Source organism: Dipodomys spectabilis, unplaced genomic scaffold, assembly GCF_019054845.1.
Source record: "Dipodomys spectabilis isolate Male_0828 unplaced genomic scaffold, ASM1905484v1 ptg000069l, whole genome shotgun sequence".
Taxonomy (NCBI): Eukaryota; Metazoa; Chordata; class Mammalia; order Rodentia; family Heteromyidae; genus Dipodomys; species Dipodomys spectabilis.
In genome coordinates this window covers 25,208,000-25,225,937 of record NW_024870746.1, presented here as the reverse complement: position 1 = coordinate 25,225,937, position 17,938 = coordinate 25,208,000, and the positions used below count along the sequence as shown (strand labels likewise).

At 40.4% G+C, this 17,938-nt stretch overlaps 1 protein-coding gene across 5 annotated transcripts in view; it reads left to right on the top strand.

Moving 5' to 3' along the window:
* The window catches only part of Mdm4 (MDM4 regulator of p53), a 39,931-nt gene extending 29,672 nt beyond the window's left edge, over positions 1-10,259 (top strand). For 2 of the 5 annotated variants that reach the window (XM_042682110.1, XM_042682112.1), the window contains 4 exons: positions 1,268-1,428; positions 5,481-5,621; positions 6,741-6,821; positions 9,123-10,259. In XM_042682110.1, the coding sequence (XP_042538044.1) occupies positions 1,268-1,428; positions 5,481-5,621; positions 6,741-6,821; positions 9,123-9,695 (956 nt within the window). In that variant the 3' untranslated portion in view covers positions 9,696-10,259. Of the gene's footprint in view, positions 1-1,267; positions 1,429-5,480; positions 5,622-6,740; positions 6,822-9,122 lie in introns of those variants that run through there. The other 3 variants (XR_006147718.1, XR_006147719.1, XM_042682111.1) reach the window with 2 other exon arrangements.
* Positions 10,260-17,938: the final 7,679 nt, after the last annotated feature.

Sequence of the window (17,938 nt, the reverse complement as noted above, 5' to 3'; positions counted from 1 at the left end):
AGTGGCCCTGTGGCTCAAGTGGTAGAGCGCTAGCCTTGAGCTAAAGAGCTGAGGGACAGCACCCAGGCCCAGAGTTCAAGTCTCATGACTGACAAAAAAAAAAAAAAAAGGACTGGAGGATGAGAAAGAGATTGGTAGCAGCTTATGTTAGTGTTCTTTTTTTTTTTTGGGGGGGGGGTGTCCGGTCGTGGGGCCTGAACTCTGGGCCTGGGCGCTGTCCCTCAGCTCTTCACCTCAAGGCTAGTGCTCTACCACTTGAGCCACAGCGCCACTTCTGGCTTTTTTCTTTTTGCTTATGTGGTGCTGAGTAATTGAGCCCAGGGCCTCATGCATGCAAGGCATGCTCTACCACTGAGCCACCTTCCCAGCCCTATGTTAGTGTTCTGAGTGTGGTTTAGACATGAACACAAGGTATTCAAATATGTGTGTCCTTTAATGTTGGCGATGTTGCCACCTAACCCCAAAAGAGTTCATTGGTCTAGAAGGAGCACATGTATGTATTTGACAATCTAAAGTTCAGTTTATAATAGTTATAATACCTATGAAAACATGAATTACTGAGAAATATCCCAACAAGCTTGACTGAACAACCTTATTGCCAATTATGGTCAATATTGTAATTAATTTTTTGTTATTAATTTTTACCGGTCCTGGGGCTTGAATTAAGGGCCTAAGCTATGTCCCTGAGCCTCTGTGCTCAAGGCTAGTGCTCTACCATTTGAGCCACAGTGCCACTTCTGGCTTTTTCTGTTTATGTGGTAGAGAGGAATCGAACCCAGGGCTTCATGCATGCTAGGCCAATACTCTACCAGGCACATTCCCAACCATGCCTGCTTTGATCACTAAGGTTAGGCCACTCTGCTGTTACCTACCATTTGCAGTCCATTGGATCAAGTACTTACTCATATTAGAGCAAGTCATTATGATAGTGGTAGGAACATATAAAATGCCAGTAAATGATGACTTAGAAATCCTTTCACAGCAGTGCCATTCTTGAGAGGTTTTTATAGTTTAGATTCCTCATTAAGTGAGCATACACTCCTACTATTGCTAATGGAGCCTAAACGGGAGATTCTGAGTTCTGATGCTGTCATATAATGTGATTATAAATATTCTGATGAGAGTATGAGTTCTTTTTTAAAAGTTATTTTTATTGTTACTATAAAGGTGTTGAACAGAGTGGTTAGAGTTACGTAAGTCGGGTGAAGAGTAAGTATTGGGTCTTAAGTGTTAAGTATATATTATTATTTTCCTTTGACTTCTGTAGATGAAGACTTGATAGGAAATTTAACTCAAGATGAAACATCTAGGCTGGAACTTGATTTTGAGGAGTGGGATGTAGCTGGCCTGCCTTGGTGGTTTTTAGGAAATTTGAGAAACAACTATACACCTAGAAGTAATGGATCAACTGATTTACAGACAAACCAGGTAAACTTCACATTTGAATGGGAACTGTGTCCTCCATTCTCTTCTGCCTTTCTCCCTCACCCCTCTGCATTGGGGTTTGAACTCAGGGCCTCATGCTTGCTTGACTTGCTTGCTCAGGTGGCATTCTTACTACTTGAGCTATATCTCTGGTCAAGCTTTTTGCTGGCTATTTTGGAGATGGAGTCTAGCAGGATTGTCTGCATGGGATGGCCTTGAACCACCTATCCTTTAGATCTTAGCCTACTAAGTAGGATTATAGACTTGAGTCACTTGTGCCTTTTTTTTTTTTTTTGGTCAGTTGTGGGGCTTGAACTCTGGACCTGGCCACTGTCCCTCAGCTCTTCAGCTCAAGGCAAGCGATCTACCACTTGAGCCACAGTGCCACTTCCAGTTTTCTTGTGGTTTATTGGAGATAAGAGATAAGAGTCTCACGGACTTTCCTTCCTTGGGCAGGCTTTGAACTGTGATCCTCAGATCTCAGCCTCCTGAGTAGCTAGGATTACAGGCATGAACCACCAGTGCCTGGCCTAACTTCCATATTGAGCTCCCTGCTTAACACTTTTAGAGTTTCTGAGTGTGTGTGTGTGTGTGTGTGTGTGTGTGTGTGTGTGTGATTTCTTTGGAGGTACTGAGGTTTGAACTAAGGGCCTGGCACTTCCTGGGGAGTGTTCTATCACTTCAGCCATACCCCTTTAAAATAAAGTCTTGATTTAATAAAACAAAATAAAACTTGGCTTTACTAAACATTCTGTCCCTAGCTTTCCCATAAATTAGCCAGTTATTTCAACCAAACATCACGGTGATCCTGCTGTCTTGCTTTGACATAAACCACATCGAGTTATAAAAGAACTGAGCTTTTTATTCTTGGCTTTCCTGAGCTACTTAGTGTGAATGATTCAAAAGCAAAAGCAAAAGCAAAAATGTTTGGAAACTGTCAAGGTTTGGGGTACTATTAGTATTTCTAATTTTAATTTTTTACCATCAGTAATTTTTAAATGGATTTTTTTTTGTGGTCAGTTGTACAGCTTGAACTTGGCCTGGGCACTGTCCCTCGGCTCTACCATTTGAGCCACAGCACCACTTCTGGTTTTCTAGTGGTTTATTGGAGATAAGTGTCTCTAGGCCTTTCCTGCCCTGGCTGGCTTTGAATCATGATCCTCAGATCTCAGCCTCCTGAGTAGCTAGGATTATAGGCATCAGCCAGCTTAAATATTTTATCACTGCATGTTTACAATTGATTTTTCAATGACTTTAAAAAATGAGTGGAATAAAATTTAGAGTCCTTTAGACATAGTTTGCCTCTCCTCCTATCATTCTTTGTTGTTTACTGCATGCGTTCTAGACACCACACTTGTGACCCAAAATTCTTTCCTATCTCAGGCAACTTAAATTTATTCTTTATACTTTCTGAGAAAGAACAAATATCTTTTCCCAAGTCCTCTTATTTCCTTTTCTTGATTTCAGACTTGTCTGAAATGTAATTTCTTTTGGGTCCAGTCATGGGGCCTGAACTCTGGGCCTGGGAGCTGTCCCTCAACTCTTCAGCTCAAGGCTAGCGCTCTACCACTTGAGCCACAGCACCACGTCCAGCTTTTTTTCTTTTTGCTTATGTGGTGCTGAGCAATCGAATCCAGGGCCTTGAGCATGCAAGGCAAGCGCTCTACCACTGAGCCACCTTCCCAGCCCCTGAAATGTAATTTCTTTAGAGAGGTTATTCCTAGCTACCAAGGATGTCATACTCTATAGTTCCAGTGTGGTCCATTCACATTTGTAGCTGGATTTTTACAAGAAATGGCCCTGCAAAACGTCCTAATTAACATAGCCTCCTCCTAAACCTCTCTACTCCTTTATCTTAATTTGTATTCTTCATTTCACTTGTCATTTTGTAAAATCATCATTATATAATTGAATTTTTTTGTTGTTGTCGGTCATGGGGCCTGAACTCTGGGCCTGGACACTGGCCCTCAGCTCGTCAGCTCAAGGCTAACGCTCTACCACTGAGCTGCCTTCCCAGCCCTAAAAGTTATTTTTTTATTAGGATGTATTAGTTGTGCAAGGGTGGAAGGGGGGTTGTTAAAACATCTACATACATACTGTGAACTCCAAACTCATTCCTCTTCCCACCTTCTTAAAACAGTTTTTCTGGGCACTGGTGGCTCACACCTGTAATCCTAGATAGTCAGGAAGCTGAGATCTGAGGATTGCAGTTCAAAGCCAGTCCAGGCAGAAAAATCCATGGGACTTTTAATTAATTAGCAAAAAGCCATAAGTAGAGGTGTGGCTTAATTGTAGAGCACCAGCCTGAGTTCATGCCATGAGTAGTTGCGTACACGGGCACAGATGCTCACAGGCACACACATACGCACTCAACCCCCGCCCCTTCAACATTTTCAACAGATTTCATTGTTCTGTTTTCATATACATTGGCTACATTTATCCTCCTTTTACTTTCTGTGTTGACTTACTTCTAGTACCTCCAACATAGCTCATTTTGTTTTCGTGTGTGTGTGTGTGTATGTGTGTGTGTGTGTGTTGTGTTTTGTTGTGCTTTGTTGGGGCTTGAACTCTGGGCTTGGCACTGTCCCTGAACTCTTCAGCTCAAGGTAAGTGCTCTACCACTTGAGCTGCACAGTGCTACTTCTGGTTTTCTGGTGGTTAATTGGAGAGAAGAGTCTCATGGCCTTTCTTGCCTGGGCTGGCTTTGAACTGCGATCTTCAGCTCTCAACCTCCTGAGTAGCTAGGATTACAGGCATGAGCCACCAGCACCAAGCCTGAGGTTCTTTTTTAATGTATATTAATTGTACAAAAGGGTTTCACCATAAGAATTCACATATGCATATATTTTAATTTAGATTAACTCATCTATTGCTGTCTTTCTCAGTCTTCCCACCTCCTTATTACTCATTAGCGTTGTCTTATGCCATCTTCCTAGACAGATATCATGGTTTGTCCTCCATCATTTTCTTTCCCTTTTAATGATTGTATTTTTTTTTTTTTTTTGGTCGGTCGTGGGGCTTGAACTCTGGGCCTGGGCGCTGTCCCTCAGCTCTTCAGCTCAAGGCGAGCGCTCTACCACTTGAGCCACTTCCGGTTTTGTGGTGGTTTATTGGAGATAGGAGTCTCACGGTCTCTCCTGCCCGGGCTGGCTTTGAACCGCGATCCTCAGATCTCAGCCTCCTAAGTAGCTAGGATTACAGGCGTGAGCCACCAGCGCCCGGCTTAATGATTGTATTTTGTATATGTATTTATTGTCTATTTACCCATAGATGAATGAAATAAGTTTCCACACACTTAAATTTGTTCAATGGTTCACATGTGGTTGGGTGTGGTTGTGTAAACTTGTAACTTTTTTTTGTTTTGTTTTTTTGAGTCCGGTCGTGGGGCCTGAACTCTGGGCCTGGGCACTGTTCCTCAGCTCTTCAGCTCAAGGCTAGCGCTCTACCACTTGAGCCACAGTGCCACTTCCGGCTTTTTTCTTTTTGCTTATGTGGTGCTGAGGAATTGAACCCAGGGCCTCATGCATGCAAGGCAAGCTCTCTACCACTGAGCCACCTTCCCAGCCCTAAATTTGTAATCTTAATATGTGGAAGGTTAAGGAAGATTATGAGTTCATGGTCCAGCTGGGTGCCATAGCAAAACACTTCAGGAAGTGGCAGGGAAAAAATTTCCATTACTGTTGATATTTCTTCAGGAAGCAGTCATCGATGATTAAAAGAAAGAATAATGTAATATTTTCTAGATTCTTGTGGAGAGGAATATTGAGGAATATTTCTGGTTAAGCCACTGTGAGTTCTTTCAAACTCATCAGCATGTGTCTTGGAAGTTATACCTCATTTTCTGTTAAAATAGGAAATTGTCAAGTACTCTTAATTCCAGTCATTGGTTTAACCATAGTACTTGCCAAGTAGAATGAATGCTTACATATCTGTTGAGGAAAGATGAGATGTTCTTTGGAGATAAGAGCGTCAGCAATTTAAGTTTTGAGTTCATTTGTGTTTGCTGAATAGTAGTGAGGAGCCACCGACTATTCATGTTCATTTTTCTCTGTTAGGATATAGGTACTGCCATTGTTTCAGACACTACAGATGATTTGTGGTTTCTAAATGAGTCAGTATCAGAACAATTAGGTGTTGAAATAAAAGTTGGAGCTGCTGATTCTGAACCAGAAGTAGGGAAAGTGAATGACAAAAAGGTACGTTCTAGAAAAATTTTGTTGATTGTATTTATGTATTTATGGTGTAATATGCTTAGGTTTCTGTATCTCTTTGAACAATAAGTTGCTCACATAATTTTCTTCTTTTGCTTTTTTTTGGGTGCTGGTCCTGGGACTTGAACTCAAGGCTGGCACTTGTACCACTTGAGACACAACTCCACTTCTGACTTTTTGGTGGTTAATTGGAGATAAGGCCAGGTACAGGTGGCTTATGCCTATTATCCTAGGTACTCAGGAGGTTGAGATCTGAGGGTCATAGTTCAAAGTCAGCTCAGGCAGGAAAGTCTGTAAGACTTTTCTCTCTTTTATTGTATCTATTTGGACTCAAAATAAACTATTCAGAAAAACCTGGAAGTGGTTTTGTGCTAGCCTTGAGCAAAAGGAGCTCAGGGACTGGAGTTCAAGCCTCTGGACTGGCCAAAAAAATAAAAATAAAAAGAGTGGCTAGAAAGGTGGCTTAATGATAGAGTGCTTGCCTCACATGCATGAGGCCCTGGGTTTGATTCCTCAGCACTACATAAGCCGAAAATGCTAGAAGTAGCACTGTGGCTCTAGTGGTAGAACGTTAGCCTTGAGCTGAAGAGCTGAGGGACAGTGCCCAGGCCAAGAGTTCAGGCCCTATGACTGACCAAAACAAAAGAGAGAAAGAGAAAGAAAGAGTCTCACAGACTTTCCTGCCCAGGCTGGCTTTGAACCTTAATGGTTAGCTCCTGAGCAACTAGTATTAGAAGCGTGAATCACCAGGGTCTGGCTGGCTACCTTTTAGGTTTTTTATTGTTGTTGTTTGTTTTTGTGCTAGTCCTGGGTCTTGAACTCAGGGCCTGGGCAGTGTCCTTGAGATTTTGTTCTTAAGGCTAGCATGCTACCACTGAGCCACAGCATCACTTCTGGATTTTTGGTTTATTGGAGATAAGAGTCTCATAGGCTTTCTTTCCTGGGCTGGCTGTGAGCTGTGATCCTCAGATTTTAGCCTCCTGAGTAGCTAGGATTATATAGGTGTGAATTTTAAATTGAAGCTGATTTGTCTTTTTTGCTTTCAGGTAATAGCCACATCTAAAACAGGTACACCTTACTAATGAGATGTCTTTACCTTCACAGGTGATTGAAGTGGTAAAAAATGATGATTTTGAGGACTCTAAGTCCTTAAATAGTGATACTGATGTAGAAGTTACCTCTGAGGTATGACTGTCCAGTTAAAGTTCTTTTGAATTGATCACGTGTTTAGATGATGTAGTCCTAGTAGCTTCTTTGTGTTGAAGAATGCCATTTTCTCCATTTCTAACCACTTTTCATAGTTGCAAAAAGGTTGTTGGATTATTCAGATCTTGTTAGAGGTTTTTATTGGAATTTTGGAGGAAAGGGGATAATTTGATCCATTCTTTCCTTACTTGGGGAAGGATGATCCAAAATGCCTCTGTGTCCCTGCCATCAGACTTTTTGGACATAACACAGTAGAGACACAGAGTTACTCAAAGTGGTCTTATGTTTCCTCACTAAGCACTTGTATCCCAAGGATCGATAGAGCTGGAGTCTATCTAAAATTCGTGTGTCAATTAAAAAATAATTTCTTCAATATTTTCTTAAAAAGAACCAAGTAAAGGTTAGTTTCCACACAGATTAATATTCATGGAGGACTATTAAAGATTTGTTGATAAGCTCTTAGGCAATAGGTGTTACCAGTTGACAGTTTAAAGTCTAGATCAAAATTTATAGTTTGCTTTTCTCCTCTTATGCTATTTCCTTCCACCTTTCTTCTTTTTTTTTTTTCCCTCTCTCTCTCTTTCTCTCTTTTCTTTTTCTTTTTGGTTGGTCATGGTGCTTTTGAACTTTGGGCCTGGTCACTATCCTTGAGATCTTCACCTCAAGGCTAGTGCTCTAGCACTTTGAGCCACAGTGCCACTTCTAGTTTTCTGGTGGGTAATTGACAATAAGTCTCACAGACTTTCCTGCCTAGGATCTCAGCGTCCTGAGTAGATAAGATTACAGGTGTGAGACAGTTGTGCCTGGCTCCTTCCACTTTTCTTTCTTGTTTTCTTTTTTTTTTTTTTTGGCTTGAACACTGGGCTTGGGCACTCTCCCTCAGCTCTTCAGCTCAAGGCTAGCACCCTACCACTTGAGCTACAGCACCACTTCTGGCTTTTTCCTGCTTATGTGGTACTAAGGAATTGAACCCAGGGCCTCATGCATGCAAGGCAAACACTCTACCACTGAGCCAACTTCCTAGCCCTGTTCCTGAGCTCTTGAACTGAACACAAGTACTCTATCACTTGAACCACAGCACCACTTCCTGTTTTGTGTTGGTTAATTGATCCTCAGATCTCAGCCTCCTGAGTAAGATTATAGGGGTGAACCACTGGCACCCGGCTCCACTTTTTCTTTTAATACTTCCTTCAGTTAGGTAACTGGGAGAAAAGTGGTAGGAAATTGGGTAGGAAGGAGTTTTATGTTTTGCTGCTTGGGGGGAGAGGCATTTTTAGGTTCTCTGGTGTTAATTCCTCCCACTCTGTATTGCTGTTGACCATTGTGATAATTTATTGCAAATTACTTACCTGCCTATTCATAGCTAAGTAATAAAATGGAACATAATAGGTCCAGTAAGTGTTCTTAACCATAATGCAAATAGCTGAGATACATGTTCCCATCTTAATCAGACTTCTATGGCTATTTGGGTAAAGAATAGCTATTATGCCAATAGATTGTATTTCATCGAATCAGGAATCTATGGAGGTTATAGTAAGCTGTGTTATTTTATGTTTTGTTAAAAAAAAATGCCAGTTAAATAGTTGTATACTGTCATACCTCAAACTTTCTTTTGTGGCTCATTGGAAAGCATTTTAGTTAAACAAATAACCATATCCCAGCCTCTCAGTATAGGCAGTTGAGTTGTGACTTCTAAACTTGAAGTGCTTGGCCTTCATTGAGAAAGAAATCAAATCTGCATGTGTCAAATCATTGATCCAAAGGCAGGCAATTAGCCACATTAAGCATGCATGACGTGTTCTAAGTAGCTATCTTAAAATCAAGCACAGCATTTGAAATTCATTGAATATAGAGAAGTAGGAGGGAATTATTTGGCATTCAAAGGCAAAGATATTGGATTTTTAGAGGGTGTGATTTTGTTATACAATTAGCTACATATGGTCCCAGAAGTAGTGAGAGAACATGAGTAAAACTAAATTTTTAAACCTCATGTTAGTTTTAGCTTCCTCTTCGTTAAGTTTTTAAGTTTTTATTAATTTTTAGGGGAGAAAGAATGCTACCTATTTTTTATTTGTTTAGTCTTTGCTGGGCAAAGGAATAAATTATGCTTAGAAAACAAGTGTAAAACTTCCACATGGTTGTAGGATTTGTTCACATCCCGGCTGAACCACTGGTGTGTAATATCTAGGCCATCACTAGTTTGGTGAAATGATAGCCTGCTGTCTCTTTTTCAGCTTACCGTGAAGTGAATATTAATTGGCTGTACTTACCTCTTTGTAGGATGAGTGGCAGTGTACTGAGTGCAAGAAATTCAACTCTCCAAGCAAGAAGTACTGTTTTCGTTGCTGGGCCTTGAGGAAGGATTGGTATTCCGATTGTTCTAAGTTAACTCATTCTTTCTCCACGTCTGATATCACTGCCATACCTGAAAAGAAGGAAAATGAAGGAATTGATGTCCCTGATTGTCGAAGAACCATTTCAGCTCCAGTTGTTAGACCTAAAGAGGGATATGTAAAAGAAGAAAATTCCAAACTTTTTAATCCCTGTAACTCAGTGGAATTCTTGGATTTGGCTCACAGTTCTGAAAGCCAAGAGACTATTTCAAGCCTGGGAAAACTATCAGATAACCTTTCTGAGCACAGAACAGATATGGAAAGTATGGAGGATTGCCAGAATATCTTGAAGCCTTGTAGCTTATGTGAGAAAAGACCGCGAGATGGGAACATTATCCATGGGAAGACAAGCCATCTTACCACTTGTTTTCCATGTGCTAGAAGACTAAAGAAGACTGGAGCTTCGTGCCCTATTTGCAACAAAGAGATTCAATTGGTTATTAAGGTTTTTATAGCATAGTTGAATCAGTTGTAGAGAAATATTGGGAGGATTAGGTCATTCATCAAAACATCAGTATTCTTGTGAGGCAGAGGCAGGAAGATTACAGGTTTTAGGTCATCTTGGTCTACATAGTGAGACTTGTCTCCAAAGAAAAGTAAAGCAATCAGTATTGCGCATCTACTCCATGTGGCCTGCTGTATGTGTTCATTTGCTCATGTGAACATCTGTTTTGGGTCATTTTTTGCCTCTAATCTTATATGAAATTTGAGAATATTTTAGAACTAGATATCAATCTGGGGGACTATATGAACACGGTAAATATGTAAGGCATTTCATTGTCCCTCCAAAGATGACAATTTGGGAGGAAACTTATCAGTATAAACCAAAATGCATTCATTTATTCACTTACCAGATTGTCTGAAGACTTAGCTCTTTAATTGTTCTCTACCCTACTTTACATTCTTCTGTTGTCAGAATCCAAGGTAGTTATTTAAAAAATGCTAGGGGGCTGGAAATTTGGCTCAGTGGTAGAGCACTTGCCTTGCATGCCTGAGGCCCTGGGTTCGATTCCTCAGCACCACATAAGCAAAAAGAAAAAAGCCGGAAGTGGCGATGTGGCTCAAGTGGTAGAGTGCTAGCCTTGAGCAGAAGAGCTGAGGGACAGCGCCCAGGCCCAGAGTTCAGGCCCCACGACCGGACCCAAAAAAAAAAAATATAAAAAATAAAAAATGCTAGGCTAACACTGAGAAAATCCTCCTGATTAAATTATGAGTGCTTTTCTAATCACTGTTGAAATGAAACCACCTGGTTCAGAGGAAGTGGAACACAGGTTTGTTTATTTATTTTAATTGTTATTCCTTGGTGTGGTTTTGTTATGCTGGAGATCAAACCCAGGGCCTCCAACCTGTGCTGTGCCACTGTGTCTCTCTCTTAGTGTTTCAGCCTTGTGTTGCTTAGATGGGCCTCTAACTCTTGATGTTCCTGCTTCAGCCTCCCAAGTAGCTGGGATTACAGGTGTGGGTCACCATCTCCTACTGAAGAAAAAGCTTTGAAATACAAGGATTTCTTCTTCACATGCCTAAGTACAATAGTTTACAAACATTTTTGCTAAACTTACTCCTTAAATATTTTTGAGACAATTGTCTGTAATCTTTTGCACATTTAAAAACTGTAGATAGACTTAACATGTGGTGTGGAGTGTTTCCTTGGAGGATTAAGCACTGCAAACGTTATAGAACATTCCTGTCACCCCAGTGTTCACCTTACTCCTTTTGAGCCACCATTCAACCATAACATGGTTCTCACCATAGATTAGCTTTCCATATGCACATTTTAAATTTGACATTAATTTTTTTTTTCTGGCAGGGTGGGAGGTTTGAGTTCATGGCTAGGGTACCAGCTCAAGGCTAGTGCTCTACCACTTGAGCCACAGCTCCACTTATGTTTTTTTGGTGGTTAATTGGAGATAAAAGTCTCACAGACTTTCCTGCTTGGGCTGGCTTTGAACCATGATCTTCAGAACTGAGCCTTCTGAGTAGCTAGGATTACCTGGCCTTTCACATCTAAGTTTTTAAAAGTTTTAGTACTTACAAAGGATAAACCAATATATTTTGTTTGTTTAAAATATTTTTTATTAAAGCCTTGGAGCTATAGATTTAGATGATTTTTAGAAAAAATCCTGTTGTATAAGCTGGCAAAGCCTTTTCTGATTTACAAACAGATCAGCCAAATCAGACTACATTTAAGTCAGAAAATATACTCATTTTAGTTCAGTTTAATACATGAGAAGAAATAACAAAAATACACCTCTGGCACAGCTTGTTCAGTGATCAGCTTTAGAAAGAGAAGGTACAGAATTCTGAACCAAGCTCTCCTTGCCTTGCCTTGCCTTCTTGGTCCTCGTGGTCTTTTGGGAGTTCTCCAGGTTTTTTGGTCTCTCTCTGTCTCTGGAGTTGTTCACATTGCAAGGCAGTGGTCTATACAGTAAGATTTGGATAGGGACTAGGGTTACTATGAAGAGGGAAGGAAAGAGAAATCTTCTTTAGTTATCTTTGGCTATATCAGTTTTAGGACAAATACAGAAACTGTAGGCTTTCAAATGGAGTTCTTTATAGCTATCCCAGTCTGCTAAACTCACAGGAACATCTTGTCATAGACCCAGGGATACACGGAGAAAAATCTTCATGTGTTGTCAGGGATGTGAGTGTATAATTTTGAAGAACCAGGCTTTTCCTAGGGCTCTTGAACTTAGCAGCGTAGTCATAAGCATCATCTAGGTTTCTGGTTCAAAGTGCTCCAATCCCCTGAATACATGTTCCTGAAAGTTCTGATGCAAGTGTTGTATGGAGTATGCATTTGGAAGCCCTGTTCTAAAGGAAAGATTTTTTTCCTTCCTGTTTTTGTAGGTACTAAAATAGCAAAATCTTTTCATTACCACAGTTAGTTTCCAGAAACAAAGTTTTCTTAAACTACTGAGTTTCAAAAACTATAATGCACTCACACAGTCAGTCCCTTTGCATAAGAAGTGAAATGAGAGGTGATGGAAGAGTTGGAAGTAGGAGCAGTCTGCTGGCTAGTAAGTGTTCAAGAAGTACTTGTTAACCTTCTCATACTTTGTTAGTACTTTAAAGGTGGTCCATGTGGAATTTGGGATGGCTGAAATCTTGTAATAAGTGGATTTATAGCCAAAATGAGACTTTGAACACTTTATCCCAAGAGGAGGTCTTGTGTTTCCAGTCTTGGCCAATCAGCATATTACCTCTTGCTCTCTGAGAACAAGTAAAGTTCACAGAGGAACCTGAACCATTTTCTCCATTGTTGCTGCTTTCTGGAGAATGAAACATCCCTAAGGATGAGTTATTTTTTCCTAGGAAGCAAAACTACCCTCTGGAGGAGAATGTCTGCTAGACTATGGTGAGTGCTCTGAAACTTTCTAAAGTTAATTTCCTCCCAGTTTCTCCACCATCAGTACTCTTTATAATACTTTAATAGCTTTCTTTTTTCTTTTGCTAGTCAAATGTTTTTGTAAATTATAGACTGGATTGGAAATCTGCAGTTGTATCTTATTGATTGATCCCTTAAAGTCTTTTTAAAAAAAAAAAACTTAATAATTGAATATTTTATTTACATTTTGTATATATGAAGTGCTAATTTTGGTTCATCCTTAGCCCTATGGGCTACTTAGCCTTCCTCCTTTTCTGGCTTGTTCAGCTGCATTTTTCACTGCCCTCCTTTAGCACTAAGTACTTTTTGTAGAAGACTAGAAGGAATGCTTTTGGTTTTTATTTTGTAGTGTTAGGTATATGTGTTTGAGTTGAATCTATGTTTACCTGATTTATTTCAAACCGTCTTCTGTTTTTTCATTTTGTTCTTTTTTTTATTGCCTCCAGATTGTTTTTTTCTCTCTGTCCCTAAAGCAAGGCACAGTTTGTGAAGTCTTCAGAGCTTAGTAGTATAAGATAATCACCATTCATTGGTTTGTTTTATTTATTTTTATTTTTCATTTTTTGTTGGTTGTAGGGCTTGAATTATGGGCCTGGGCACTCATTGGTTTGTTTTAATTGCAGAAACATGAGCTCTGATTTTCTGGAGGCAGTGTCAGTTTGTCCTACTTTTCAGCATGCTATCTGAGTTCAGTGTTTTCTGCAACATTATGCCATAGACTAATGAAATCTTACCACATTAGCATTGTGTTTCTTAGTTGTCCTTTAGATGAATACTTTTACAAATGATTTCTTGGACAAAAGTTCAGAGCAGAGGGGCTGGGAAGGTGGCTCAGTGGTACAGTGCTTGCCTTGCATGCCTGAGGCCCTGGGTTTGATTCCTTAGCACCACATAAGCAAAAAGAAAAAAGCCGGAAGTGGCGCTGTGGCTCAAGTGGTAGAGTGCTAGCCTTGAGCTGAAGAGCTGAGGGACAGCGCCCAGTCCCAGAGTTCAGGCCCCACGACCGGACCCAAAACAAAACAAAACAAAAAAAGTTCAGAGCAGAGATGATTAATTCTTAAGGAGAAAAAACTCTAGATCACAACAAAAAATATTTCCTGTCTCATTATTAACTCATTTCCTTTCCAGTGTACTCAACAGTAATTGACATGCCTTTGTATTTAGTACTTACATCAAACTATAAATTTAGACTAAGCCTTTAAACTTGTCTGGTCATATTCACAGTCAATCTAGGGATAGCATAGGTTTCCAGTTGCAGGCTGGAACAGTGAATAGGGTTCTAGCTAGACCAGCTTCTAAACTGCCAGTCTTCACTGCCAAGGTTAATAGAAGGTGAGTTTTATATACAATTTATGTATGTCTAGATGTATGTTACACTGTGTGGCATGCTACTTGGCTTGAAAGAATTTATTGTTTTAGGTCAGCATCATTTGTAATTGTTTATGTCAATTCAGTGCAATGTTGGTTGGTTTGAAAAACATTAATAAGAATTAGGTGTTCTTGAGCTCTACTGTACTATTGTAATTAATGTTACCTTCTTGGTTTACTTTTAAAAGGAAACTTGTTAACCAGCAATTTAATCTCTTCCCCCTTCCTCCAGTTATGTGAAAGTACATGGCTTTAGATACTGTGAACCTCTTCAATTTAGCCCATTATATGTTTAAATTATTCAGATCCATATCCTAGAGAAGAATTCAATTTGATGGTTCCTCCCTTTCATGGGTGTGTGTATGTGTTTGTGCACACACTGTCAAGACTGATGCTCCCTTTGCTAAAGATGGCTGTAGCTTCCTAACTTACTGTGTTTAGAACCTGCACTTCAAAGATAAAGAAACTGCAAGCTCTCCCCTGTGCCAAAAGTAAAATGTATGGTGTTTACAGATGTCTGTAATTTTTGCACACTGACATAGGGAGAGGTGAGGTTACTTTGCTGGAATTTCTCAGATTTGTGACTAGGTGAGCTGCGGTTTAGCGTAGGAGGGGATGAGGCCCTATGGCTAAGCTAGAAATGTATCTCATATGTAGTTCAAGTGGCTCCCTAGACTTAGTTGGGGGAGTTTTTCTTGGTTGTTTTGAGGTATTCTCTCTGTTGACAGAGTGTTCCTTAATTGTCTGCCAGTGCTATCTGCTGCTTCTATAGAAGCCATCAACCCTTTTTCTCCTGTGGGAGGATGTCCCGTAAGCCTGAGCTCTTTCTGTGTAATGAACGTGCAATCCCAAGTAATACCACTATTGGCAAGTGTGTTAAGTGATAGTAAACTCTCATGAAGCTCCAGTGGTACCCATTTGAATGACTGCAGTGTTACAGAGGTACATCTGCAAAAGGAGGTGGCAGGTGCTTCTTGGTAGTATGTCTGAAGTCCATGATGCCGCTTCCCTTGCAGGTTGGTTCCCTTCATGGAGGGTTCTTGTGTGCTCTGGGAGCATAGCACCACTAATAGAACTCCTCATTTTTTAGGGTGGAGAGGTCAAAGATAAAAGGACCAAGGGCTTATCAGAGCATTCTCTTTCTCAGTGTGGTTGCTGTAATTTTATAAATGTTTTATTGAAAATTGACAGCTGTCATGACAGTTCAGAGCATTTAATTTGTTAAAGTTTTTTTTTTTTTTTGTTGGTCGTGAGACTTGGAACTCTGGGCCTGGCACTGTCTCTCAGCTCTTCAGCCCAAGGCTAGTGCTCTACCACTTGAGCCACAGCACCACTTCCGATTTTCTAGTAGTTATTGGAGATAGGAGTCTCAAGGACATTCTTGCCTGGGCTGGCTTTGAACCGCGATCCTCAGATCTCAGCCTCCTGAGTAGCTAGGATTACAGGCATGAGCCACCGAAGACCGGCAAGTTTGTTTGTTTGTTTAATACAAGAAGAACTTGGATGTCAACAGATACTTACATTTTCTTCACTGTTTCTTTACTGTTTCTTCTTAAACCTCTTAGTTCAAAGTTACTATTTCTGATACGGCTTTTATACCAGAGGCCTTCTGTGTCACCCTAGGGATGGTTATAACTACAGTGCTTTTAGGTAGGACCCTTTTTCCAGGGCTTCCTGAGGAATATTTGTTTCAGAGTGAGGTGGTGGGTTCCAGCAATGAGGAAGGAAGCTATAATGTCAGAGCTGCTATTCAGTGTAATTAAGGGCTTTGTGTGATCGACAGGGTGATGAGCTTTCCTTTTGTCTAAGCACTAAGAAATTGAAGTCAGCCTTCTTCTTTATACAGAAAGGGTATTTGTTTTCTCTGTAGTTTTTGACTTGTTTTGACTTTGTTTTTTAGTAAGAATCAAGATGTCTTTTCTGATCTTTTTCCCTCCCTGCCCCTTTTTTTAAACCAATAGAAAGTGAAATGTTCCTTAGTCTCCCAAGCACTTGGCACAGAAGTTGCAATCAATCAGTGTCTGAACAGTCTGTTTTGTCTATGCTATGTATGCACTAATTAGTGCCTCTTGGATAGGGAGATTATCCCATTTGCTTGCGTTCCAAGCCTTGAAGTTTTTAAGGCTCAGTTTTTCTCATCTGTAAAATGAGCATATACACTCACCCTCATAGTTTCTACCTCATGGTTTGTTGTGGGATTAAGAATGGAGGAACAACCTTAAAACTTATGGTTGTCTTGAGGAAGATAAAAAGAAGCTATTATGATCTTGGTAGATCAAGCTCTGGGGTGTATGTCCATGATCCCTCATGTTCTGGAAGCTGAGCATACATTGATTCTTATACCTACCTACAGCATCTGTGTTGCTTACTGTAAGCCCTCTACTATATATCTAGCTCCAGTCCTTTCCTTGTCCTGAGGCACTTGATTAGAAGAGTTCTGTCACCAAGTATTCTGAGAGAAGTGTGTGTAGATTTGGATGGCAGACTCTGCCTTGCTGTGATCTTTGTGTATATACTCTTAGAGAAGTGTCGTTGAAATACATTGCCAGTAATCAGAAAACATGCAATTTTCCAAATATTTCTAATCAAGTAGTCATGGGCAATGGGAGTAGCAATTGAGGCCTCATACACTGGGACGAGAGGCAATTTATAATAATTGAGTAGAGGCCAGCTTACTAAATGAGGACAGAGGGAGACATTTTCTCAAATTCTTGCCTAGTTTTATCATAAGTACCACTAAGTTCATAGCTCTGTATCCTTTTGCTGTTTGCACTATGTAATGCTTTTGATGCCTTTTGATTTTACTGTTTTTGTGCATTAAATGTTTTTCATTTTTATTGTGTGTTGTCATTATTGGGGAAATACATAATTTTGTATACAGCTAAATCTCATTTTCTGTATTTTTTTACCTCATTTGGGAAATTTATTGCACTTGAAATCAACAGCAGCTTTCTGCCAAATTACTGCTTTATTTTATTTTCATGTTCCTTGTCCTCACATTTTGCTGAGTGTTTTTTTTTTTTTTTTTTTGCCAGTCTTGGGGCTTGAACCCTTGGCCTGGGCACTGTCCTTGAGCTTCTTTTGTTCAGACCTAGCATTGTATCACTTGAGCCACAGCTCCACTTCCAACTTTTTTCTGTGTATGTGGTACTGAGGAACCATGGCTTCATGCATGCTAGGCAAGTACTCTACCACTAAGCCACATTCCCAGCCCCATTGTTGAGTTTTTCTTTCTTTCTTTCTTTTTTTGGTCGGTTGGGGGCTTTGAACTCTGGGCCTGGGTACTGTCCCTGAGCTCTTCAGCTCAGCGCCACTTCCGGTTTTCTGGTGGTTAATTGGAGATAGGAGTCTCAGGCATTTTCCTGCCTAGGCTGGCTTTGAACTGTGATCCTCAGATCTCAGCCCCCTGAGTAGCTAGGATTACAGGCAAGAATCACTGATACCTGGCTTTGCTGAGTACTTTTGTAAAACTGAGTTTACTGGGTGTTTAAATTAGGGTTAGTATGCAGTATTGAGGGTCTCTGGGAGTGTAGCTCTTGGAAAGCTAACAAGTCTGATGAAACCTAACTGTAATTCCTGTACATCACCTCCATAGCAATAAAAATATTTTAAAAAATGAGACCTCTTCAGCATAACATTTTACATTAAATTTTAGTCCTTTCCTTGAAGTTAGTAGTCTGTGGCCCTCAGGTTCTGCTCTTGGAGTGATACCAAAGAAGAGTCTACAGAGAGCTTGCTAGTACATATGCCTTTTTTTGGGGGGGGGGGAGGGGTTTATGGGGCTTGAACTCTGGGCTTGGGTGATGTCCCTCAGCTCTTCAGCTCATGGTGAGCGGTCTACTACTTGAGCTATAGCACCACTTCTGATTTTTTTTTTTTTTTGCCGGTCATGGGGCCTGAACTCTGCACCTGGGCACTGTCCCTCAGCTCTTCAGCTCAAGGCTAGCGCT